Source organism: Varanus komodoensis, unplaced genomic scaffold (assembly GCF_004798865.1).
Source record: "Varanus komodoensis strain SLA01 unplaced genomic scaffold, ASM479886v1 scaffold49, whole genome shotgun sequence".
Classification (NCBI taxonomy): domain Eukaryota; kingdom Metazoa; phylum Chordata; class Lepidosauria; order Squamata; family Varanidae; genus Varanus; species Varanus komodoensis.
Window position 1 is genome coordinate 1,307,491 of NW_025336072.1, and position 27,548 is coordinate 1,335,038.

The 27,548-nt window shown below is 41.3% G+C and overlaps 1 protein-coding gene across 3 annotated transcripts in view; it reads right to left on the reverse strand.

Moving 5' to 3' along the window:
* CPXM2 (carboxypeptidase X, M14 family member 2) overlaps positions 1–27,548 on the reverse strand; it is a 92,907-nt gene that overhangs the window by 13,676 nt on the left and 51,683 nt on the right. For 2 of the 3 annotated variants that reach the window (XM_044445711.1, XM_044445709.1), the window contains 7 exons: positions 22,772–22,856; positions 20,485–20,635; positions 19,278–19,366; positions 13,066–13,189; positions 11,032–11,228; positions 7,327–7,506; positions 4,326–4,623 (listed from right to left, as the gene is read on the reverse strand). In XM_044445711.1, the coding sequence (XP_044301646.1) occupies positions 4,326–4,623; positions 7,327–7,506; positions 11,032–11,228; positions 13,066–13,189; positions 19,278–19,366; positions 20,485–20,635; positions 22,772–22,856 (1,124 nt within the window). The remainder of the gene's footprint in view (positions 1–4,325; positions 4,624–7,326; positions 7,507–11,031; positions 11,229–13,065; positions 13,190–19,277; positions 19,367–20,484; positions 20,636–22,771; positions 22,857–27,548) is intronic. The other variant, XM_044445712.1, reaches the window with a different exon arrangement.

Here is a 27,548-nt window from a genome sequence, read left to right on the forward strand (position 1 = left end):
TCCCTGAAATGCTGGACTAAGGGATCTGTCTCTGTTATTGTGATGCAGTGTTGTGGCTGCCTTTCAAGACAGTCCAGAAGCTTCAGTCAGAGCAGAATATGGTGGCAAGACTGATAATAGCAACAGGCCATTATGATCATAGAATGTTAGGCCTATATTATCTCCTTTGGCTTTCAGTTCATGTCCAGGCTCAGCTGAAAATTTGGCTTTAGCCTAGAAATCCCTCCATGGCGTGGGATGCAAGCACCTGATTCCAAAGGATCACCTCACTCTCAGAACTGCATCCTCAGGTGCAATATTTTCACTTCAGTAGTCAGGCCAGTGAAACAGGTGTTTCTCTAGGAAGTGAAATAGGTTTCTTCCACTACTCTGCTTTCTCTGTATGCAATGGCAAGAGGCTGCCATTTTGCTCCGTTAGGTTAGGAAATAACTTCTCAGATGACTTGGGGGGGGCTGCAAGAGAAAGAGATATTCAGAGATGCAGTCTTTAGTGTACGTTTGTAGTGCTTGGGTACCTAAGTTTCAACATGTGTAGAGGATGCTTGTGAGATATTAAAAATAGGTATGTATCTGGTAGTTTTTGATAGGCTTTGGTAAATATATTAATTCAGGAAATCCTTTCACAATCCTAATTTTTAACTTGGGTAGAAACATTCTGATGTCAAAAATAAGTGTCAAAGTTCAGAATGACACCAGAAGGATTTCTGCTTAGCTTTACTGAGATTCACTTCATATAACCCACAAATTAAAACAAAATGAAAACAAAAACTGAGAGATGCAAAAGTGTTTTTCCCCAGCTGCCAGACCTGCAACTCTGCACACACAAGCACACAAACTTTACCTCCCTGGGCAGTGGGGAGGTCTTTGCTAGCAACTTCTGTAAACTGTCCTGCAGTTCATTCTACAAAGTAATTCACAACGCATTACAATGCCACTAGCCTAGCTATTTCTCATACTAAAGAATGCTAGGAGAACATTTGCACTTTCCTGCTAGCGTAACACTGAACATAGCGTACTGTCCCCTTCTTGCTGCCCTTATACTGAGCACTGCTGACATAGGCTTGGATCCAGATTGGTCCTAAAGTAATGCTCCTGCCCTCTGCATTCCTCAACTGATAGATTATTCCTGGGCTTCATGCACATACAAGTAGGAGTAGATTTTACAGAAAACCTTTATCTCATTGGGTTTGGAGTATTGGGCCAGCCCAAGTCATAGACTGTTGGCCTGAAACTACCCACAGCAAGGAATCCAATGAATTTTATTAACCTTTGCATATGTTTTATTTCTGAGGAAATGCTAGGTTAATGTAGCAAGAATGAGCAGGAGTAAGAGATTAAGAGATTTAGTGAGCACATGTTTTGTAAAAGCTGCTCTTATTCAATTAACACTTTTTAGCTAATTCTATTTTATGTTCTGTTATCTCATATTATTTGAGATATACATGGGAGTAACTAGATGGAAAGGAGGAACAACCAATATTTCAGAACTCTCATTGTAAAATAATCCAAACATTTTCCCCCTAGCACCAGATTGCTGAACAAATATCTCTGCATTTATCAAACAAATCTGATGAACCAGTTCCAAAGCAACAATTGCTATTAAAGAAATCGGTCAGTAGTTAGCATTGTGGTTAAAGCCAGTTTTCAGAATTAGTTGATAGCAACATGGCTCTGTTGAATGAATTTATAATCAAACTTATACAGCACTTTAAAAATTGATGCCATAAATTTAATGATCAGGCAGTCAATTATGCATTTAAACTATACAGTTTATGCAAAAATCAGGACAATTATTATTAGTGCTTATGAAAAGTTGTTTTTATTTTAAATGATATTGTGACAAACACATACAAAACTTTATTTCCTGAGTTTAAAAGGTCTTTGCAGACTGAATAAGATATTTTGCACACTGACATCTGAGTCATTACATGTAGGCCAAGATTAACTTTGTTATGATCCAGTGTAAACATTATAAAATTAGCTTCCAAGTTGTACACTGTTTATTCAGTGAAAGTGCTTCTTTTACATGAATGACAAAATAGACCAACCAAAGGATCTTGCAAACATATTAATTTATACTAGATTTCTGCCTTTATCATTATGCAGAAAGAGTAAAATGGAGGCTATCAATTCTGTGACCTAGTTCACATGTCACAACAACATACCAACAACCCAATGTTTGTTAAATTAGGAACTAATTAGACAGAACAAAACAGTTCAGCAGTGCCCGGTCATATGGTTGTTTATTACAATTTCCAAACCTGAAATTGCGGGTGGTTGGAGGAGAGACAATCTGGAGTTACTGATTGCTGTTTCCAGGAACAAACCATGGAGTCTGATTTTGGACTGTGTCTCCCCAAGGAACCTGATACTGATTGGACTATGACACCAGCAATGCAAGGAAAAACTAATGTTTTGTGTAAACTGGGAACCACAAAGGCTTGCTAAGCAGAAGTTGATTATTTCTGGTGGGTGCTAGTGAAGTAATGCAGACCATGTCTCATTGATGCGGGAATGTCCTGCAAAGGATTTTTCTTTCTTTTTCCTTTTTGGAAGGAAAAGAAGTCATTGCTCATATAAATTTTGTTCTCAAAAAGCCATGGCAATAGTAGATGTACATGCACTTGTTAGCTATGTCACTCTGTTCCAGAGATTAACAGATAGAAACGAGAAAGTGCCCAGAGCGTTTATGGGTGCAAAGTGACTTGAAAAGAAAAATCCTACTGCCTATCACACAGGGGACTGAAGATCCCCTGCTATCTTTCATCATCTCTCCACACGTGCTATGGACAGTTACTTAGCTAGATGAACTGCTTATTTTATCATGCACATTTGAAACAGAAGTGTCAACGCCCTTTTCCCCTTCCTGTGCTTTTTCTTATTCTTATCTTTCTTTTCCTATATCCAGGGAGATAGCAATGATTACTATATATCAAAGTCTTTCCTGATATTGTCTTTCCTTTTTTGCTTTATTTGGTTGTTGTTATCATTGTGTTGCAAATGAAAAGATCTAACCAGCAACACCAACCTACACGTGTGAGTGTTGCTTGCAAACCACATCTGTCTAGGGATGTGAGATTTACTTGAGGTTTTTTTTTTTTAATGCATGCTTTGCTTTCACTCATATTTGTTAGACAGATACATGGCAAGTAAAGATTAAAGGAGAATATTTGAAATCCATGGAGTGCTTGTCCACTCCAAGTACTCTATTTTACACACTCCAATGTCTGCTGAGGCCTATTAATAGTATAATGTGTCCCTAATTGGATTCCAAATTGATTTATAAGCCAAAGCAGAATGTCTCTTCTCTCTATAGCTATTAAGTAGGGGAAAGAGCTGAATGTGGCTGTCTGAGCCAGTGAGGCCTACTGAGGTTACTGAATACCCACAAGGAAACTAAAAAAAATACAAGGGTGGGGAGACCTTTAAGTGTAAGACAGCAACAGCAAAAGTCCCTTCTCTCCCCTTGTGGCCAGTCTGAATGCCTTCCAGAATCACACTGTGCTTAGTATCCAACAGTCAGTCTGTCTGCTTGCCTACCGTTTTTGACTAGGTAGATTGATATAAGGCACAGAGAAATGGATATGTAGGCAGAAGCTACATGGTTTTGTAGTTATATCCAGGTTTTTAACAGGGAAACTTTGTTGAGCTTTCTCTGTGTTTCTTGCATCCTTTAATGCATTAACATCAGCCCCCACCACCAAAGGGCAGGATACCTCAGCCTCACAAACCAGTGTAACCAGTGACTAACCAGAGGTCAGTCACACGGCAGTAGCTTGCCTGCACAGCAAACAACTTCCCCTAAGCTTTCTCAGTTCTCACGGAACTGAGGTGCAAGGCAAAACCTTTTTCACTTGCCAGAAACCAGTTTTCCAGCAACCAGAGATTTTTGTTGCTGTGGTTATTGTTGTTGCTAGTTTTTCCTCCTGCCCATGCAAAACCTTCTTTGCGCCTCAGTTGATCATAGAACTTTTTTTTTTAAACTCAGCCTTTTAGATTCATATCAAGCAGCACCAGTCTGCATGGCTGTAGATCCTATTTATTTAACCTATTTCAGGTACCATTTACATCCACTATAAAAAGGAGAGTGGTTGCAGAAACCACAAGCAGAACGAAGTACTCAACAGTGAAAATATGATAACGCTACATCAGTGCAGGAACATCTCGCAAAACAGGAAGAGACAGAGACATCAAAGCATTGTCTCTATACCATGTAGGTGGGTGACTGCTATTCAATTCACAGTTAAGCTGACAGAGCAAAATAACAAGGATGACCTTTCAGAAAGTTTAATGTTCTTCTTTCCTTCTTTTTGAAAGGCACTTACTTCCTGCAACGGTATGCCACGAAGCCCCATTCACAGTGCCATCTTCCTTCTGGAAGTCCTCTGTATGACACACTCTTCGCCTAGCATCTGTCATTAGGCGGTGAGTGGAGGCATATGAATATGCCAGCCACCTGAAAACATGATCATCTGGGGTAGGAGTATGTTCCTGGGTTTTCCATGTTGATCGGACCATATCGTATGGATAGGCAACAACTAGTTCTCCTCCTTGCAAGTTGCCCCCAAGCACAAATGGGTTTTTTTCCATCCATGCTATCACTGCTCGTGTTTCAACTGCCACCTAGGGTGGGAAGAGTAAAAATAAAGCCAGGCCAAGAGTCATGTGAAATCTTAACAGAGAATAATTGTCGCATCAAGTAAAACTCACCATGGATCAAAGGAAATGCTGAAGAGTTAAACCTTTCTAGCACATCTAGAGGCAGAAGTCATTCCCCGCTTAAATACAATCTTTTACTACAGAATATTAGCATCGATTGACAAAGCCAGCTCCAGGTCTTGTTTAATTTGGTCTATCAAGTTAACATTTACCATAGCTAATTTAAGTTTCCTTATATAATTTTGAAGGATAATATTTCCTTCAGTAAGCAAGTCTGTGCAATATGACTCTTGCTGTGTGTAAAAACCTAGCAACAGAGTTGAACCTCTTGTATCCCAATAGGTTATATTTTAAATCATTCTTATTCATATTACTATTCTGACTGAATCAAAGAAAATAGCTTCTTCTCCAGGTACCTGCCCATCTGCCATGGTTGTCAGTGAAAGCCATGCATCATGGTTCACTGTCGGCAAACTTACAGGAAATGGGACCTGTTTTGCTGTGGGACCCTGGTGGTAAAACTGCATATACCTTGAGGCCCATTTGCCCTTTCCCAAACACATTCAGATGTCAGATTAAGGCTGCAGTTGTATATACACTCAGCTAACAACTGAATTCAATACTTTTACTTCTGTGTAGAGATGCAGGACTTGCTTCACTGGGCATTTGGCTTACATTTAATTATATTTTGTGCCCTTGTACCACCATTATTTTTTGCTGCTTATTGTGCTTTGATTGATCCTTAAATAATATTTTGTTCAATTTAAAACTGAATTGCTCATTGCCTTGGGATCTCTTTTATGATAGGAAAGTTTATTCGCATTCTTAATAACTAATATACTAAAATAAAAATTCAGAGGCTAAAATAAGGTATGACTATAAAAGTATAGGATTAATACAAAAAGATTTTTTTAACTTCTGTATTTCAGTAGAGATCAGGAATGTTGTTGACTTTTCCTATGAAAGTAAGCACAGTTTGTGATGTAGTACATGTCTAGCAGTGTACCAAAGCAAAGAAAGTCCTCTGGAGGGTGATCCAGGAACAAGAAAACAGCATCAGCCAAGAGAAACAACGAAAGGGAACAGGATTAGGAAAGGGCAAATATGCATAGCATCAACGTGTTGAGAAACACTTGACAAAGTTTTACTCAACTGAAATGACAATTTCTGACCCAAATATAAAACTGAGAGTGCAGCCTAATTTCTAACCAGAATGTGTTATTTATTTAATTGGCCTCTTTTCTATATCAATCTACCCAGAACAGTGTAAAACAATAACATCACATTTTAAAAATCAATTTTAAAACTGCAACAATGTAACATTCATAGCCCAATAAAGCAGCACAAAGTCACTAAAAAGCAGCAACACATCAGCTCTTCCCATTAATAGAAAACCAAAACCCTGTCCTTCAGCAGCATGCTGACTCCTGACCCAAGAAACATCTTCCACTAAGGGACTGTATTTCTGCTGGTGAAAGAGGAGACTGGTGGCCTCCCCAGGACTGAATGCACAAAGTGTGTGGGATGGTGATGATGACCATGCCAGAAGGTATGTGGCTAATAATATACTTTCCAAGTCCAAAGTATACTATATTCACCTATTGCAACCTTGCCAACAGTCCTGTAAGTAGCTCAGTATTGTGGTCACCCATATTGCAGGTGGGGGGGGGGGCTGAAGATGCGGGAAGGGCATCCCTAAGGCCATCTTCTGGAAAGGACTGAGAGAAGGGCTCCTGAGACGGGCGGTTAAAGTAATCTTAGATTAAAAGATTTAACATTTAATCTACAATAAAATGTCTTAGATTTAAAAAAAGCCTAATACTAAAAGAACAAGAATGGCACATTTGCACTGTGTAAGGCCACAGTCCTCAGCGTATTGTGTCATTGGCACCTGATAGTAGCACTATGCATAGTAGAGCAGAACGGAGACTCTGTCAGTCATCATCATTGCCAAGAAAGTGCTCCACTTTCTAGACCATAATTCAACAGTAACCAGTATACCTGAATGCTTCCAAAGAACTAGGATTTTGGCTGAGAAAACTGGAATAATAAACATGTAGAGGGCAGGGGACACCAAAGAAAATGAAATAAACAAGAATTCTAGGTACATCTGAAGAACTACCTTGTAAGCAGGATTTATAAAGTACCTTTCCCTATTTCACTTCAAGCTGGGTATGTTCAGCCACCAGAAATAATGTTTGTGTTTGAATATCACAAGCAGAGATGACACTGAATTGTTAATGAATAATGCTATTTACACAAGCCACTGTGGCCTGTCCATATGTGATATCATATTTGGTTAATTATTTAAATGAGTTTCTTCCTCCTTCTGCCCTCAAAGGACAAAAGGTGAGGAAAAACAGAGAATATTTTCCCTAGATAGAAACCTAATAGATATTACAGACTACTCTGTTTCATTGAATAAAATACCATAGCCCGAGTGCCAGTGAAGATGGCCATCGCACTTTCAATAAGGAAGGATGAAATCAGAGATGCAAATTACTAATATCAGTATTAGTAGATTTTAATGCATGTCAACCATTATCAATGAACTACTTTTCATTCACTTTCCATTGTGTTTCTAGGGAAAATGAGATCAGCTTCAACTACTTCAAATAAAGAAGGTGATTCTGCTTGGTATTTATCTTTGATGCAATTTCTACTTACTGTTGCATTTTCAGACAGGTACCATTCTGGAATTGGTATGTGATGATTTGGGACCTTTCTTGGAACTCTTTTCTGATCCTCAGCTTCCCAAAGCAGAGTATTTAGGTCAGGAAAGTTGTTATTGATATCAATACCATCCTGGGTCCATCGCCCTAAAGACCAGCCTCCTAATTCTGAGCCCTGAAAGATAGTTATTAAATTATTTAGCATATTCTTTTACAATAGGCATATTACAGTGACAAATTAATTTTACCTTCATGAAATAAAACTAGTTATCTAAATTCCTGTGGATATGATAGAACAAAACCCTTTTCAATACCTTGGTAATGAAAATATGATCTCTAAAATTCTCAGAATCCACTGAAAAGATTTTCTCCTTCTATAATATTATGGAATGAATCCAGACATGGTTAGTCATACTCTAAGGCTAAACTCAACATTCTACTCATTGTGTTAGATTATTTTTCCTTACTTTTGTGTAAGTGCACATAGTCTTGGGGATTGTAGAGCTTTAGGAGAGACTGGCTTAAGCTTTCCTCCCACTTATTTTTCCCTGAATCCCTGCCCCTCAGAGAGGTATTAAAAATCAATGGGACAGCTTAGTCAGCGGTATAAAACAGAGTCTCCAACTGCATGGAGCACTATACTTGCATTCAAACAAAGCACTGTGCACATGAATCCTCACAAACTGGGAGAGTGCCAGTATAGACCTACAGTTACTTCTGATGTACAGTTCTATGAATTCTACATTTATATTGGTATCTCTGATCCAGTCCCCCCCCCCCAGTAATTGGGTGTGTGTGCGCGCGCACACGTAAATTATCAGTATATGAGAGCTAAGGGGTGAGATCCTTGCCCCTGGGGAAAGCTGCTTGTTTGTATGGCACCATATTAAAAATGAAACTGTATCATCCTCATGACCATTTTATTAACACTAACTATTGACATCCTTTTCAGTCTTTCATTACAGTTTTGCACAACTCCTTTTAAACAACTTCATTTCCAGTCATTTCTCATGTGATCCCTGCAACTCATGATTATCATATCCTGATAATCTCCTACCTTTGAATGTCACACCAACCCATCATGGGGGAAAGAACCCCTAGAAAAAATCATGTGTTCTCAGGGTGGTTCATTGCCCCCAAATAAGCCACACTGCAGGAAGCGGTCTGAATTCAGATGACAACCCTCACTTGCAAGTTACCCACAATGGTTCTCATGTTGTGTCACCCAGACTGTCTTCATTACCAGCTAAACAACTTTGCTGCTTCCAGGATCAGTCAATGTTGTGGATCAGGAGGAAGGAGAAACTGCTTTGTAACTGATATGGCCTATGGGGTTAGTTGAAAAAGAAGTTACTGTGGGTGAGGAGACACCTTACACAGGGTTTTATGCTGGCCTCATTTCCATTGTAAAGTGTATTTCCAGTCACCCTTTCAGTTGTAAACCTAGGATTAGAGGTTGCAAGTATGTCAATGAGTATAGCAAATCAAAACTAAAAAAATATTCTGGCAAGATTTTAATTAACATGCTAAAAGAAACAATGCACTTGGCTGAAAGAAAAAGAGAGAAACCTGTTCTGATGCAATAAAAACCATGGCAGTTTATTCACAACTTTAGTTATTAACTTAATTACAAGGTGAAGAAAAATAGATTCAATATCTCTTAATGGCAACAATCTGTCTAAAGACTCACGCTTACTGCTTCTCCTGAACACTCTTTTAAATTGTGCAATATGCCACAGAGGCACTTTGTCTCAAAAGAAATGTTGGTGATTTGAGGGAGATGTCAACTTAAAATGAAACACTGGAAGAAAGACAAATCTAGTCAGGAATATTGAATTAGGCTTCAAAGAAAAGCCCTGCAGAACATCAGAGTTCTAAATCACACAAAGAATCTCCTTTCCACTACTGATAACCAAGAAAATATATGATTCTTTTTGAGTGAAAGAATGATGGGTAACTAACGTTTTAACCCAGAAACCTACCTGCATAGTGTGCTACCACCTGTACAATGTTTCCATGGAACTGCCCCACAACTATAACTGTTCCTCAGGAACATGCTGGATCCAGTCCTTTATGTGTCCATGCTCAGTGTTAGAAGTTTGCATTTTTTCTGCAAACTTTTACTTCCACAACCTACATTCTTTGGGAACCTTATTCTTAGGGAACCCTAACCCTAACCCAAACCTCCTATGTTCAATTCCCAAACCACAAAGTGTTGATAAGAGATGAGTCTTTTTTACAATTCTTGGGATATCATTTCTTATACAACAGTCCAACATGGTTGGCTAGCCTTGGTTGCCAGACCAAACATTGTGGCTTCCATCTGCTGGCCCATGGCCTTGTGCCTCTGTGCCAAGGACAAGGACAATCTCTGGCTCTCCATTTTGAGGCCATAGAGGGGGTCTGTCTGCATGATCCTGCACTCCCAAAGTATTGAAGGCAGTACACCCACCCCACACCACACACACACAAATAACAAGTATTAGTCTGTTAATTCAAAGGCCAGGAGAAAAGCTAGGACTCCTAATGCCTGTTAGAGGTAAAAGGCCCATTAGTACTTCAACCTCTGCTCCTGTACCTTCCTGTCACAGCATCCTCAGTGGCACATTTACCATTCAACATGTGAGTGTCCTACAGTGAAAATTTGAATGCTAGTATATTTTAAATTAGGATAAGGATTATATTTATATCCCGCCATTTTTCCTGAGAAGAACCCAAGGTAGGTTACAGAATATTTCTTCTCTTCTCTGTTTGCTTCTCACAACAATGATCCTCACAACAACCATGATGTAGGTAAAGTTGAGGGTCAGTGACTGGCTCACCATCCCTGAGCTTGATGGCCAAGTAGGGAGTACAACCTGGCTCTGCTGAGTTCCAGTCCGATGCTCCCACCACTGGGTGGGACATGCAACACTGGGTTTTTAATACCACTTTCATTCCATAAACTGGTGATCTATGAGCTATCAACACCTAGTCTAGAGAATATTGTGGTTCTTGAATACAAAATTTGGTCAGTGCTGAATTAAATACTTTACAGGACATATATCAATCATTCAGTTTTGACCTTAATGATAACATCTGAGTTTGCCCACCAACCCTATCTACCTTAGACTGACTTCTAAGTCAAATCACCACTTTCCTCCAAGTGTGACTATCTATCTATCTATCTATCTATCTATCTATCTATCTATCTATCTATCTATCACCACCCAGGATTCACTTATCCATATATTTGGGCAGATCCAACAGGGCACTTCCACCCCTGCCAATTCTCTTCCATACCACTAATTCTGGTGCACCAGCATCCACCACCACAAGTGCAATTTAATGCTTCTGTTGTCACCAGAACTAAGCAGAAACACTCATTTCAGGAAGAAGACAAATTAATGGAGATCACAGAAGGCAGAGGCAGAAACCTCACTCTCTTCATAAATGAGCTGTTCCATTTGTTTGAAGGTTCCCATATGAAGGACTAAAAATCCCTTAAATGAGTGGTGAGTCACACTTGCACAACAAAATTGGCAAGGACCACCATATATGGGAGGAAATCAACATGGCAGAAAAAGAAGCAGTTGGGGCATTATTGCTACCCAATATCCTGCCCTATATTTGCAACATTATCAGTTGCAACAGATTAATCAGTTCCCGCCACTAATGATCAGTGTCTGTTGTAACATCATGAAATGCCAACCTGCCTTACCGCTTCATAGGCCTTTTCATATCCATCAGGATTAACTGAAGGAAGAAGATGAATTCTGGTATCCTCAATGAGGCGCACAATGCGTGGATTCCTAGCCAGATATTCCTGGCACATAAATTGCATTAACAAAAGTAGCAGCTCACGTCCAAGTACCTCATTCCCATGAGCTCCAGCCATGTATCGAAATTCTGGCTCACCTGGTCAAACACAAAAAGATGTGATCAAATTGCCCCACTGAAAAATGAACCTATCTGAAGTAAGACAGATCTTTTGGCCTAAAGGAAGAGAGCATTTAACATGGCCTTTGTCATTCCTATGTTTTCAGTCCCATATGTGGCGAGCAACTAGGCATTTGGGGAATAAATACAGTCCAGCTCTTCTACCTGGTATACCTGATTTCAACGATTCCCCCTGACACCATATATAAACTATAATGCAGAGTAAACATTTAGAAACAAAAAAACATAGAAAGATAGAAACAGAGCGAGTCAGAAGGGGCCTCCCAGGCCATCTAGTCTGACCCCTGGCTCCAGGTGGCTTCGCTCACGACATGCCCTCCATGTGCATGGCCAGCCTATCTTTGAACACCCTCAGCAATGGGGCCTCAATGACTTCTCGTGGAAGCCCATTCCACACCCTCGGGTTCCTGACTGTCAGGAAGTGCTTCCTGGCATCCAAACGGAACCTTGGCTCCCTGAGCTTTGCTCCGTTGGAGCACGTCCTGCCTTCCTCTGCAGGAGAGAACAGGTCTCTACCCAATTGTAATTTCAGTAGCATTATAGTTTTTCAGCTCCATTGTAAGGAAACAACCTGTATTTCACCATTTATTTGTATGTATTGGTCAATAAATAGTTGGAGAGCCAGTGTGGCATGGTGATTACAGTGTTAGACTGGGGACTTGGAAGATCTGGGTTCTGGTCCCCATTGGCCATGAATCTCACTGGGTGACTTTGGGACAGTCAGTCACTCTAATCCTAAAAGTTGTTTTGTGAGGATGGATTGGTATGGAGTGGAAAACTGTAGAAGCTGCCTTGAGTTCCTTTCAAGTGGAAAAAGGTGGAATATAATTTAATACTATAAGAATGACTGAGTTGTTCTGTTATTTACCACAATATTTGTAGTCTATCAATGCATATTTTAGAATTGATTAGAAGGGAAAAGGAAATGCATTGGCTTGGCTATATTTTGTATACCAATCCTGTTTATTGGCCAACCCAAATTAAAATAGTTTAGGTAGGTCAGGGAACAGATGGGATCAGAAGAGCATTACTCTGGGGTAAATGTTATTGCTCCCGACTATGGATTGAACTGCTATCTATGCTGGGCAGAACTCCCTGCATGTTTACTCAAGAATCAAACTTTGGTATTAATAGTGCTTTGTGATTCGTGCTGTACCGCTACCTGAAGCAAAATTAAACTTGATGTTGCCAACATCTTTTGTCCTTGCATGCTAGTCTTTCTTCAGGAAATATCTGGTGCAGGGCCTATGTTGGCTGGGGACTGTGGTGTGGAAGAAACGGGCTTCATTCCTTTCTCCATGCCACGGTCCTGAACCAGATACCTCATGCTACATGTGTCACAGGAAATGAGGGAACCACCCATTGGTTCCAATTGGCATAAAAATGATAATTCTGGCATCTCAGATACACAGAAAGAGCAGAATTGTGTTCTACTTCTTACTGTCTATGTATTTTCTAGATAAATAGACATTAGCAAACAGAGTTCTTGGTGAATATTTCTCAACACTAAAACATGCTTCATTTGTTTTAATTGCAAAAGAGGAATATATGATTAGCATCAGGGAATTTGATCCCAGTTTTTCGATGGCTTCTATTTATATTCATCTTTTCTTTCTCTAATTAGAAAGTATCATCAGAATTCCTCCCACATGTATTCAGCACCATGACTACTGAAGTCACATGTTCCCACTGCTGACTGCTGTAGACATGTAGAGTGTTAACATTTTAAACATTCCAATAACTTCATCCAGCAGCCCGCAGGTTGGTTTTAATTCAGTCCAAATATAATCCTAACCAACTTCGTGTTCTCCTGGGTTGTCCGAGATTTCAACAGCATACAGCTTTAGCCCTTGGTGACTTTTCCCAATATTGTAAATTCTTGTGATATTTGGACACATTTCATTCACCACTTTCATCAGCTGTAAAATAAACAGAGGAAAAGTATATATAAAGTGACAGGATCACAGGTGAATATAATCTTCTGCCCTATTTCATAGTTCTTTTGCTTATATGCAGTTTCGTACTGGGTGCTTCAAAAGTTGTGGCTAGGAGGTACCCTAAAAGCCAATGGAACAGAGAAATAAATGAACAATTTTAAATACATGCTAAGAAGCATAAGTATCTGCATTTGTAAAAATAAGATTGCATTTTTCAACCCTCCTGTGAATGAGAGAGATGGACATTTTTCCTATTTTCACTTCAAAAACACCAAGGAACCATCTATGTATTGGCAATGCAAAAAGTTGATTTCCCCCACTACATACACACAGACACAGACACACATTTCCTTGGCCTTGCAGAAACAGAACTGTATCTGATAATATATGGTCCCAGCTTTTAAGAAATCATGCCCAAAGAAAAAAAGTGTTAATAGACTATTATTATGAGTTCTCTGCAGCAATTATTTCTTATTAACATTCTGGAAAAATGGCATAAATCCCCCAAAGTAACCCATTAGACTTAATCTCAATTCACTCGGTGCAGAGAAGGATATGGTGGGCAGAGCTAACTCAAATCCAACTTCTGAGAAAATGGTAGTGCTGTAGGGCCAGTTTATGATGAATTCTCTTTCAGGTAATTGGTTTAGGCTCTCAGCTAGACATTTTCCATCTTTTAATCCACGTGATTCTCATTTGTTTTCTCCTTTGAAAAGCCAAATATTAGTTGCTGCTGAAATATTTGAGATTAATTGAGAGGTCATTTTGAGATGTCTTCTCTTCATCATGTAGCAGAGAAAGCTGACATGCTGGGAAGGATTGGCCAAAGACAACACTGATGGGTTCTTTTTGTTTACAGCATGAGGGTTTATTTAGACATGGCTAGATATATAGTAAGGACATTATTTCCCTCTTGCACTGTTTCCTGGAAACTTCACACTGACCATGATAGGTCTTGTCATGTTAAGCGGCTAACAAGCCCTGTAAAAGTGCTGATATTATCAACAAAGCAGATGAGACAAGAGAAGGAGCTACAATTCAGGAGATCCAGGAGAATTCATGTGCCCTTACCCTGAAACAAGGGACGAATTAGCTCGAGGCAGCAATTTCAGGACTGACAGAATCTGTTCAGGTAGCATAATATGGGAGAGGGGAAGGACAAGGCCCTGGGACACGGGGTCAGTATCAGGCATCAGGACATTTACTGGACCTTGCCACCTATGGTTTAGCAACTGCCTCCTTTTGGATCCCCTGAGCCCCTCTTCATCCATGCTATGACTGTCCAGTCGCATGTTTCCTATAAAGCAAGTGAGCAATCACAGCCTTTTCCTTTGTTCTGCTGTGGCTGCTGGGCTTGATTCTAAAGGGACAAGGCAAGTGAATTGGCAGTGGGAACAGCAGTGACAAGATAGTGACCCACATCAGGGAGAGGCCACTGAAGACAAAATGCAAAAAGGGAACCCAGAACATGGCGGTGGCACTGTTGGGGTGCCATGCAAAGGCCACAAAGAGCTCTCAAATATTTCCTTGCTGCTGTGGTGAACTTCCTGGAGTGTCCTTTGCCCATGGTTAAACTGCCTACTGTGAACATCAGTCATGGCTAAACTTGGAATTTGGACTGGATTTTTGCAGCAATTTCAGTGCTTTTTGGTGTCAGGAGGAGGGGGAAGGGAGAGTGAAAGGAAGGGATGGTCTTGACCCTGCCTGACTGGTATTACCCATATGATTAAACAAGGAAGAAAAATCTGCAGTATCTGGGGGAAAGCAGAGGTACCAGGACAATCGCAAGAGCAAAAACGGTGCCAGTAAATAGCAGCAACATGATTTTAAAACATGACTATTACATAGCTTGAGGCACATATTAAAGGCCCTTGGAAATGCACATTTCTTGCCGAAAAACAATCCTTCGGTTCAGCACTAATGCACACATATCCTAGACCTACTGAATCACCATTCATTTAAATAATTTTTAAAATGTGGCATTGGAGTTGGGACTAGAATCACTAACAGTGAAAATGAACAATTAAAGCTGCTTAATGGCCCAATTACAATCATGCTGTCAAATGACTTGGTGATGAGAGAAGCAGAGAATATGAGAGACCATGACAGAGGATTTCACTTTCTACTGACCAGCTAAAGCTACTTGCCATTGCTTAATCCCATCTCTTTTGTACTCCTTGTATAAGACCAAAGGAAATGATTTTCTCTTGCTTTAAACTATTAGTTCCCCCCAAATATATTTCAAACCTGACCAACCTGTCTCTGAACAATTAGGATCTAAAATGCATTTAACTTTATTGTTCTTGACACTAATTATGCCAATTGAGTTTCTACTCGTCTAATCTGTCTGCTGGAAATATAGGCCATGAAATCTCTTGTGAGCACTGTGTGTGACTCGGTACACAATTGCTCAATAAAAAATGAATGATGACTCATTCCATATAAATACACTGAAGATTCAGCACACTCAAAATGATTCACATAGTTCATGTCCAAAAATATTATCTTTATATATTTGAAGAATAAGATAGGAAGAAATGTCTTTAGCACATTCTACACCTACCTCCAAGGTGATATATATCTAGATGATTGTGCTGTGTGCTTGAAGCCAAAGGACCATAATTATAGCTGGTAGGTCTAAACTTAGACTGGCAAGGATTCGTGTTCATGAGAGTCTTGGTTGTTTGTATTTTAGCACAAGCTTTCTGTTGCCAATCACACCACCCTTAAGGTCTAGGTGAAATTGTTCCTTCCTATTGATGGTTGCACAGAATTACACCCATAGAACTATAGCACATAACCTATAGTTATATAACCTTTCTGGAAGTTACCCAGGATGTTCTACACATCAAACAAATCCATGCAGCACTGCACATTAGTGTACAATCAATTCTATGCATACTTATTTCAAATGAATTCCAACTGGACCCACTCCTATGTCCATGGTGTGAATCTTCTAGCCTACAAGGCCTGCTGCTTGACTGGTGCTTACTGGAGTGGCTCCTCCAACCACAGGTGAGGTAGTGTCTTTGCACACACCACTTACTCTCAAATTGGGGAGATGGCTGACATACAAAGAAGCTGTCATACTGAGCCAGTGCTTGGAGAAGCTATGGAGACTCTTCCTCCATGAAGAGAGAGGCACAAGAAATGGAAGATCAGCAGGCTGTGTAGGGGGAATGGTGCCAGGAGGGGAGGGCTTGGGGGCAAGTCCCTACCACCAGGCATCACCTGGCCTGACGTTTTGACACACTGGACAGTCTAGACCGAAAAGGCTCTCATTCTGGCGCACAGCATTAAATGCTTGATATTCTAGTGTATTGCAAGCTGAGAGAAGTAAATTAATCAGTCTATTCATGGTCCATGCCACCTTTCATGTATTCACCTATAAGTCTGTGCCATCCTGTTTCCACATTAAATGTGGTGTCTGTTCTTTAAAGGCTGTATTTCAAGAGTATTTTTATACACATTTGAAACACAGAAACAGAGTGAATCAGAAGGGGCCTCCCGGGCCATCTATTCTGACCCCTGGCTCTAGCCTCTCAAAAGGAATGTCGACATTTGCTCTCAAAATACATATTTCTAAACATATATTCCATCAAAATGTGCCTTTCTAAACATACTTTGGTACCGTTTTTGAGCTGAGAACTGCATCAGAACATTAGAGAAGTGTGAAATCTGGTGGATGACTAAGGGACGAGCTATGCGTTAGTTTGAAGCTGTTGCTAGCAGCAATATCCTTCTTTTACATTTTCAAGAAAGGGCAGAGGGATCAGGCCTTTGCACCTGTGATTTTCAGTGTCATAAAGGGATTCATTAAAGCAAATGGATCATTTTAAAAAAATATGAATGTGGAGTCCTATGCAGAACCACCACAGAGAAGCAAACTGTTAAAAACACCTGCCTTCTGTGCTAAGTTCCCAATCTAGATGGTGTCCTTGAGCTTAGAGTAAAAAAGAAGCTAGATCTTCAAAGTGATATGCAATTAGGGGCTGAGTTCCAGTGCACATTTTAGTGCAGGATGTACGGATCAGGTCACATTAAAATATACCAAGTGAAATTCCTCAGGGGTCCTGAGCAGAGAGCAAACGTGAGAAGCTGGGGTGGTGAGTAATTTTCCTCTAGCAGTGCAGCAGCACCTGAGCCCACATGTTGTGCCGTAGTCATGGAAGAGTAATCCCTGGGATAAGCCAGGATATAGCCGTACAAGTCCAGTTACTTTCATGCCTTAAAAAAATCTCACACAGTAATATTTGCTCACACAGTGATATTTTATGATTATTTATTTATTTTGCTTTGTAGGCCACCCTATTAGACTCTCTGTGCAGCTCATAACATGATTGGAAGGGGTGGCCAGCTGTAGTAGCACTTTTCTACTCTTAACATATATGTAGAAAAGAGGAAATGTGGCAGGAGCAGCTTCTCTAATCTCAGAAATTATGTGTTCTCACTGAATACCCCTGGTGAAATTTCATCTTCTGCGCTACGGTTGACAGTGCAAAACCCAATTCTGTTGAAAGAGTAGCTATAGAAGTGATGAGCTGGCTCCACACAAAGTCCTATGTAACGTGGACCTATAGAAATCAATGTTCTACCAAGGTAAGTGCCATAGAGTTCCATGAAAAGCAGTAGAAGCCAGTTAGGTACTTCTATACCCATTGAATCCCTCTGGCTCCCTCCCATAAGCAGTGGGTCCCACTGACGCCCCTGTACAAGAAGGACCCACTGTTTATGGAAGGGAATTTCCACCCTTCTAGAGGAGGTATGAGAGGAAACTGCAGGGGTGAAAGTCCCCCACTGGATTCTGTCAAAAGTCTGACTCTAACAATGAGGTACTTTAATTAGCACTTTCATGGTGGTCCACTTTGCCTATTTTATTTTTCTTCATGACATTATGATTTTGTCCTATGAATTTTGACTCCCTCCCCTTTCCTACATTCCTCAAGCCTGTACAGAAGCAGTTCTCTTGAGCTGCTCACCTCCACACTGAATTTCATTTCAAAATGCCTCAGTTTGGGATGGGGGACAGGAAGCATCAGCAGCCCCCCTCCCCCAAGTCAGCACTGCTGGCCACACATCCTGCTCTTGCCTAACATACAGCAATGAGCCTAATGACTTCACGCAGAACAGGAGGAGGGTCAGCTAAGAAAAAACATCAGTTTTCATAACTAAAACCCTTCCTTTTGTCTCATACAAGAAAATCAGTCAAATGTGTTCCACTCCCTTGAGCTTTATATTTAAGAACTGTGTGGACTAGATTTCTTCGCATGCAGCAGTCAGGGCTTGGAGCCAGATTGGAACCATTCAAACAAGTTCTCTCTACCCAACTTGCTTCAATTTACCCAGATGTACAGACTGTAGTCCCCAGCAGAGGCTGGGGACCCCTCGGTGTGTGGGGTTGCTTGTCCATTGCAGTTTTATTGCAAGGAGGGGATTCACAGGAACTCTGCACAGTGGTGAACCCTTTTGGGGAATGGAATTCAGCACCATGGATAGTTCAAGTACACCACAAATAAAACCTGCAAAGGATCAGGCGTTCCACAGAGGTAGGGCTTTACTGCCCCCACAGTCCCACCCATGACCTCTCATGCTGTTCCAGTGGGGGACCATGGCTTTTGCTTTATTCATTCAAGAATGGATCCACAGACATGCACACGTTTCTGTATTTCACAAATGAAAATATTGGTAGCAAGTGTAGCTTCTTTTCCTACAAAAGCATTTTAAACACTTGACGTCCTGTCTATAATGCAAGCAATGAATCTGATCTGAGGGACACAATATGAATTTGTGCATCAGGTGTTGTTTTTTACTCCAAACTCACTGGAATTAATTCCAATGGGATAGGATTCCTATGACTCAGAGGTATTGGTGTGTGGGTGTAAAGGATATAATGCTGTATTGTGAAGTCACTCAGACTTTTTTCAGAACATTGTACATTTATAAAGGATTTAGGTAGCAGTCTGTCACTGCAGTGCTAAGTACCTGTTGTCATATAAGACCCCTAAAATATATATATGCACACACACACACACACACCCCGTCACCAGAAATTCTGTTCTGTGTGCCCTACCTGCCTCATTTCTTTGTAGTTATGATGCTTAAAATCAAGATTGTCCGTTGTTGTCATTTCATTTCTTCTGTGGTAATAATTATTTGGATCTGTGATTAAAAACAAAACAAAACTAACATGTTTTCAATGTTAGAAGGGCAAACCCTAGTCGAAAATCTGATGTCATGGATATAAACTTTTAAAACAATGAGTGGGGAAAACAAAACATTTGGGGAAATGTGTAAAGTTGTGTGTACATCCAGCAGGCATTTTCATTATTTTTGTATGCTGTTCTTCCTTACTTTTGTCAGCATCCACCCACAAAAAGGAAGGTATTCAGTTTAAAGAGAAGATGGCATTTTATCTCATCTGCCCCTCTCCAGCCACACATTCTCACCCAATCCATCTGTGAAGATCCATGCATGGAGGGAGACTACTATTAATTGGTGGCATCTACTTTCAGTTTTGTGACAGAACGGAGGTAAGAAAATTTCCTTTCCAGTTTTTCTACTACCTAACCTTTTGGTGTCACTGCAGTATAGCAGAAGACAGCAAATAAGAAGTTTTAAAAAGTGGCTCCTTTAGCTTTCTAATCTAAATTTCTCAACTTCCCTGCCATAAAGAAACATACTGAAAGATGTAGAAGTGAAATGACTGACTGGGAATGATGAACATATGACGGATGCCTCATACAGAAGAGTCAATTTAACTGACTAGGAACCACAGGCTTAAATCAGATGGATGGCCAAATTAGTTGTTTAATCAATTTAGAGCATGAACTATGTATATTTAGAGGATGGGGGAAATTCATAGGGCTACTGGCTGGAGAATGCTGAAAGTTGTAGAACTGTTTCCCCTATCTAAGCATGCTTAGTATTGTACATTTAGTATATTTATTTATTACTATTTACCATCATAACCACATTTATATCTGCCAAAGGATTCAGTATGACTGGATGATTCAGGATGATCAAGGAATGATATCTATTCAGATTGTATTCTGGGGCTATTTATTAATAGCTCCAGATGTTTTATTAACTTGTGACAAAGTAAGAGGGAAGAATAATTCATTCCCCTGGAGGACATTCCAACACATCACCCAAACCAAGGGAGGCAAAGACTATGCTCGTTGTCACATTCTGTTGCCTTGGTTGCTCATTTAGTGACGGCACCCACTAGCCCTTCTATGGAAACTTATGCCAAGCCTAGTTTTGAACACAGCTCTTACCTGGGAGAGGACAGCCTAGGATTTCTAGTCTCATGCATATGTTCCCTTCCTCATACCATGTTCGAGGGTTTATCCGAATGTAACGTGCAACCAGTGGTACTGGCAGCTCATTGAGGACTGGAATCTCCTTTTCACTGTTGCCTTCAAAAATCTATTTAAACACACAAGGAGTGGATATCATTAGTAACAACTCCTGAAACAAGGAAAAAGCCAAACAATGAGATTAGACTATTCTGTGGCCATAAGGGATGAAGAAGAAAACAAGAACACATGTAATTCAGGGTCAAATTTTCTTTGTTTCATTGCAACGTGATCCATTCCTTTGAGGCACAAAGAATTCCTTTGAGGAATAGAGTGTGGAGAAAGCAACTTTTCCTCCTACCGCTCACTCTTTCTAGATCAACTTTCCCCAACTTGTTGTCTCCCAATGTTCAAAACTGCAATGTCCTCCAGTCAGAATAACCAATCACCATGAAAGCTAGGAGGCCCATGCAAAAAGTCAGCAACCTTATAGGGTTGGATGGTGAGTGACTGGTCCTTCACATCACCTGAGCCATGCAGGGCAGAAAACTGCAGTTCTCTCTTCCAGCCACTTGCAGCGGCTGGCTAACTACAAGCTTTTCCTGGTATGCAGGGAGTAAGTGAACCTCGGCTCCACTGCCACAGACTCTACTTTAAGCCTCCTGATTCTTTACATTCAAGGCAGAGGACCTTTTTTTTTTTTTTTTTTTTTAAAGAAAAAGCCAGTTCAGGCATTATCCCTCACATGATTTTTGAGGATGCTTCATGGCCCAGCAGGAAAAAAAAATACTGTAACTGAGGAATTCTCCAAGTTCATGTCCTCCTGGTATTTCTTAGCACATGTGAACAATGCATCTGAGACAGACAGACAGACTGATACGTGAATGGGGCACAATTACATAAGCCCATGTGATCAGGAACCTGAAATGAGCTGGTCCCTTCCTGTCTTCCCTCTGGTTCCCAATCTCAAACAACCCTTTCAAAATGCATTTCTTTTATTGAGATTCCACAGATAACAAAGCCATTGGAAGGCTAAATAGCCTTCTACCAAAGCTGAAAAGAAAAGTCTCTGCTCATGTAAAGAGCTGCATCCAAACTGGGCTCTTCCCCACAGTCTCTCCCTTTAGTAAAGCTTCTGACTCCACCCTCTGGATGTTTTTCACTGCTGGAGAGCAAGATGGCATGAATCAAAGCCCTTCCAATTGAGCTACTTGTTTATCCCAACACCTCCTCACTCAGTCGAGGACTGGATCTTGCACATGCTCCCTGTCCCCTCCTGAACCTCCCACACACCCTCCAACTCAGGTTGATTCTCACACACAGCCTGAGAAAGTTCTCTAGGCACAGTTAAAGGAACTCCAAAGACTTTGTTTCCCCACCCACACATATCCTCTTCCTGTTCAGAATCCAGCAATGACGACTCCCACTGAACATTTGGCAATGCGCAAGAGACTGGCCCACTCTCTACTGAACTCTCTAAGGACTCCTGGCTGCGTGGAGCTGTAGAAGCCTGTTCAGCCTTACAGACCTCCCCTGTCAATGCAGGGACATCCAGAAGGGAAGAGGCAGGGCTGGCATGTGCATACCAAGCTCTCTCCATAGTTATTCTAATGCCCTCACTGGCAAAATACCTATCATCTTTGCCAAGTAATGCTGTGCAAAAGTGAACACTGGAATCCAGTATTAATGATCAAAACTTGAGTTTTCCTATATGAGACATTTCTTGCATATTCACGATTTCCTACTGAAGAATGTTTATGGGTTCTCTAAATGCCATTGTGACCATCTAATTTTACTTCTGTTTTTAAATAGCACTTTTGTCAAATGCGTTTTTAGAGCAGGGAAATGTGGTGTTACTTCTGACAGCAAAGGGAAATGTTCTTCCACCTGTGCAATTGCACTATTCCACCATATTACAGCACCACCTAGAGGTAAAGCAGTGGAAAAGCAAAAATGGACATGCTTTCCATGTAGTTCTCATGTCTTAATTTTGCAAGGACATGGAAAGAAGATACAGCAGATTAACAGTGTCATGTACAAATGCCCCATATCTTATTTTCTCTTAGGCATTATTAAATACATATCCTCAACCATTTGAGTTTTCTAGTCTCTGTTCATGACTGCATGCCAGAAAGTCTTCAGTTTAATTTTAGGTAGTCTTGCAACAGTTTATAAAGTGTTTATATATTGCCTTATGTCAGTTCATTAATATGGAACCATTAGTGAATGGGTGTGATTGAGAAATAATACATGACATGATACTAACCATGTCTCCAGAACCATTTCTGACAGTGATCCATGTGTGACTGTCATTGCTCACCATAACTTTGTAAGATGTTACCCAGTCACTCCTAGAAGGAAACAAGAAGATTAAACAATGAGAATTTCATTTCAGTTTGGGTTTAATAAGAATTTGCCAAAATTTGAACACTTCCTGAGATGCACGATAACAACAACAACATGTCAAGATCCAAGAAAATCTAGTGTGGAAGAAACAAGATGGAAACATTTGTCAATCTAGGCCCAGGGAATTCAGTGCTTAACAGAGCAACCCTATAAGACCATGTGCCCTGGAATGTGCCCTTAGCTTTAAAAGTCTGTATTTCAGTCCATGCATCTGCAACTATGGTACTGTGTAATAAGGTTTGCAACAACCATGTTATCAGTCTTTTCATCTTTAAGAACCATATGGTAGAGGCTGTCTAGGGGTCATCAGAATGGACTGTAAAACATGATGAGACATAATTATCACAAGAGCAAACAAATTAACAACAGGACAATACTAAATTAGAAACATCGAAACAGAAAAACAGAGTGAGTCAGAACGGGTCTCCAGGGCCATCTAGTCTGACCCCCAGTTCCAGCCAGCTCCACTCATGACATGCCTGCCATGTGCATGTTCAGCCTATCCTATCCTATCCTAAATTTAGACAGTGGAATCTACTACTTCCTTGCAGTCCCTCCCAGCCCCTGTCAGAAGTTGCTAGTGTGTGGTAGTGGGGCTGTGTGTTCAGCTTTGCTGATCTCTTTATTTCAAATTTCATCACAGTAAGAACCAGTGTGGTACAGTGATTAAATGCTGGGCTGGGACTCAGGAGATCTGGGTTCTAGCCCCTAGTAGGCCATGGAACTCACTGGATGGCTTTGGGTCAGTCACAGATTCTCAGGGTTCTTATTGTGGGGATAAAATGGAAAGGAAGAGAACCTTGCAAGATGCCCTGGGATCTTTACAAGAAGAAGAAAGGTGGAATATAAATGCGATGATGATGATGAGGAGGAGGAGGAGGAATTGGAGAGGGTAATTACGCCAGCTCCAAGCTAGCAAAGCTGAGGGTTCATGAAGCTGGCCCCTCTCGGTTGAATGGCACAGTTTTGAATCATGAGCTTCCTCCCTTATCCCTGGGATGATCTTATGCTTCCCACCACCAGAGAGAGCTTTCCTAAGCCATCTTTGGTGATGATCAAGCTTTGCTTTTGTTAGCAAAATCTAAGGACTTCTCAATAAACTTCCCGATAAAACCAAGGTTTTTATTAGCTCTACAGTAGCTAAAGGCCATAAAAGTGCCTGTAGTGCTTGTACAATCTTAAAATAGTATAAACTGGACACCTCAAAATAGTTGATTCCTCAACTCAAGCTATTGCTTCATTGGTCTCACTTCTCCTTCTGGTCAGCTTCCATAATAACTTTAGCCACCTGTTCCCTTCCTATTCTCTTCCTTACTGCCAAGAACAGTGCATACTTGAATCACGTTCTCCCTGACCTGTTTTTCTCCTGAACTCCTTCCTTTTAAGAGGCTGCCTTTTTTGCATTTTCTCCATTCCTCCTCCCCTTAAATCTTGGTCTTCTCTGCCCTTCCTTCAGATGCCTACTGCCCTACACAGTCACTTTCCCTTTAGCTTAGCTGCCCCTGGCTCTCTCTTAACTCTCCCATTAACTCGCAACTGTGGGACCAGTATAGCTTTCCAATTCGCCACCCTCCTTTCTGCTCACAGTTTCCATTGTGCTTGGCTAGTCTGTGTAGATGCATTTTTGCCACTTTTTGCTTCCATTAAAGAATAGCTTTGTCAACAGTCTACTGCAGAACTATTATTATAAGCTCAAGCCTGAAAGAGAGCCCAAATCAACTTTCTACACTCCTTTATGCATGCTTGCTTTATTTTTCTTAAAGTAAGCACATGAAGCCCTGGTTTGTACTGGGAGGGTGTTTTGTTTGAAGAAGGGGGTGGTTCCAGCACCCCTCCACTTTTCATCCAGAAATTCTATTCCACTCCTGTGGGGAAGGTTTTAAAAAAGAAAGGGCATCCACTGCTTCCAACAGAGTCCTCTGAGTGATTAGAAGAATGTTTAGCTTGGACCAAAGTGTACAGCCTGGAACATAGGTGGCTGCCTTATTCTGAAGTAGACCACTGGACCTCAGTATTCCCAGTAGCATGGCTGGCAGTGGCTCTCCTGGGATGCAAAAAGGAGACTTCCCCATTCTTCAAGGCTGGGAAGAAACCAGGGACACAGTGCAAGCAACACATCAAGCAGAGGAGGCTGGTGCCTCCCAGATCAGTAAAGCTGCTCATCCATTGCAGCTTTTATTTTGAGCTTTATGGGAGGTATCCATGGTGCTCCATGGTGGTCAATCTATTTTGGAGATAGCATTCAGTACCACCAATAGCTCATATGAAACTCAAAGTAAAAGCTGCAATGGATGAGCAGCTCCACTGACCTAGGAGTCACCAGCCTTCCCAGGCATCAAGCCTTTGGATGGCACACTCCAGGAATCACTGGCTGGAGTCCAATAAGGAGCTCTTGTCTTAGCAAAATATTGCAGTCAACTAAAGCCTTAAGTAAGCTAGCCAGGCCTGCTTGTTCCCTGGCTCCACCCTGCTTGGGCTGTAACTGAATTTGACCATAATTTTAAAAAATTGACCAGTTGTTTCTGTGATCTCATGCTCCCATGTGCCTGAAGGAGAGGAAAAGCCAGAAGAGAATTCTTCTCAGAGCTGGATGATGGGAAAGCTAAATCCAGGGAGGTGGGGTTTCCTGTGACCAGCCCAAGTCTTTAATGCACAGAATCAGGGGGCTGAAGCTCTTTGCATGCCATCTGCTTAGCGGGCCCTTGGAGTAGCACAGCAGAACATAAATTTAATAATACATAAATAAAGTATCTGCTACTAAGTTCACAACTGTTCCCTTAAATTATTTATGGATAAACATGTCAGTTACTTTGCAAAGTGAGAGAATCCTGTTCTTGCTGTGGAGTAAACTCTGCCATAACTGTTGTTTTAGTTTCTCATGGTAGGGATCTCCCCCAGAGTATCTTAGCACACAGGATAAATGACAGGTTCCAGGATTCTTGCGAGTAATAGTAATAATGTATGATATAAAATTAGTATTTATTAATGTAGATGGGCTAATCCATTTTCTACTTATGGCATGTCCTTGATGATCCCCACGGACCAACAATGCAAGGCTGATCCCAGTGAATGGCTTGAGTGGGATTTTACCATTATTGCAATAATTTGGTACACACATACACACCCATCATCAGAAAATATTTACGTAGATTTGTGGTTTCACTTTATATTTCAGGGTTGGACCCCAAGTGTTTTTCTTATACAGGTTTAATGGCCACCATACAATCTCTTGACACCAGTAACTTAATATTTATTTATTTTATTTATTTAAAGTATTTATATGCCACCCTGTCGCAAAAGCCTCAGGACGGCTCACATAGATAAAATACAACAAAATATAACATAGATAAAATTATCAACCCACACTGGCTGCAATAAAAACATATAAGTCATGATTAAAACTTATTAAAATATTGCTGAAATAAAAAGGTCTTAACCTGGTGCCGAAAAACATATAATGACGGCACCAGGCAGACCTCTCTGGGGAGCACATTCCATAGGTGGGGCGCCACCACAGAGAAAGCCCTCCTCCGGGTACTTTCCCTTCTATTATCTTTCATGGAGGGTTCCCAGAGGAGGGCCTCCGCTGCCGATCTCAGGGGGCAGGAGGGCAAATATGGAAGAAGGTGTTCCTTTAGGTATCCAGGTACCAAGCCATTAAGAGCTTTATAGGTAATGACCAGCACCTTGAATTGAGCCCGGACTTCGATGGGAAGCCAGTGAAGCTGATAGAGGACTGGGGCTATATGAGAATAACATCCACTCCCCGTCAGCAACCTGGCCGCTCTGTTTTGCACCATCTGAAGTATCCAGACTGCCTTCAAGGGAAGCCCCATGTAGGGTGCGTTGCACAAATCAAACCGGGAAGTAATCAATGCATGTGTCACTGTCACTAGGTAATCTTCCTCCAGGTAGGGATGCAGCTGATGGATTAGCCGAAGCTAAAGGAAAGCGCTCCTCACCACCGCAGTCACTTGAACTTCCAAGGACAGCTCCAGGTCGAGGAGCACTCCCAAGCTGCGGACCCTCTCCTTTAGAGGGAGTGCAACCCTGACCAGGGCAAGGCCCAAGTCACCTACCCAGGAGCTCGATCCACCCACCAGCAGAACTTCCGTCTTGTCTGGATTGAGTTTCAGTTTATTGGCCCTCATCCAGCCCAATACCTCGACCAGGCACCAGTTCAGTACAGCCTCCCTTGATCAGTTGAAAAAGAGAGGTAGAGCTGGGTGTCATCAGCATACTGATGACTCCGCAGCCCAAACCTCCTGATGACCTCTCCCAGCGGTTTCATGTAGATATTAAATAGCAAGGAGGACAAAATGGAACCCTGTGGTACTCCATGGCATAACTGCCATGGCACAGAGCCAAAGTCCCCCAGCACCACCTTCTGGAATCGGCTGTCGAGATAGGAGCAGAACCAGTGCCAAGCAGTGCCCCCTACTCCCAATCCCACCAGCCTATCCAGGAGGATACCATGGTCGATGGTATCGAAAGCCACTGAGAGGTCCAGGAGAACCAGCAGGGACACACTCCCCCTGTTTCTCTCCCTGCACAGGTCATCATACAGGGCGACCAAGGCAGATTCAGTACCGTACCCAGGTCTGAAGCCAGACTGAAATGGGTCCAGATAATCAGTT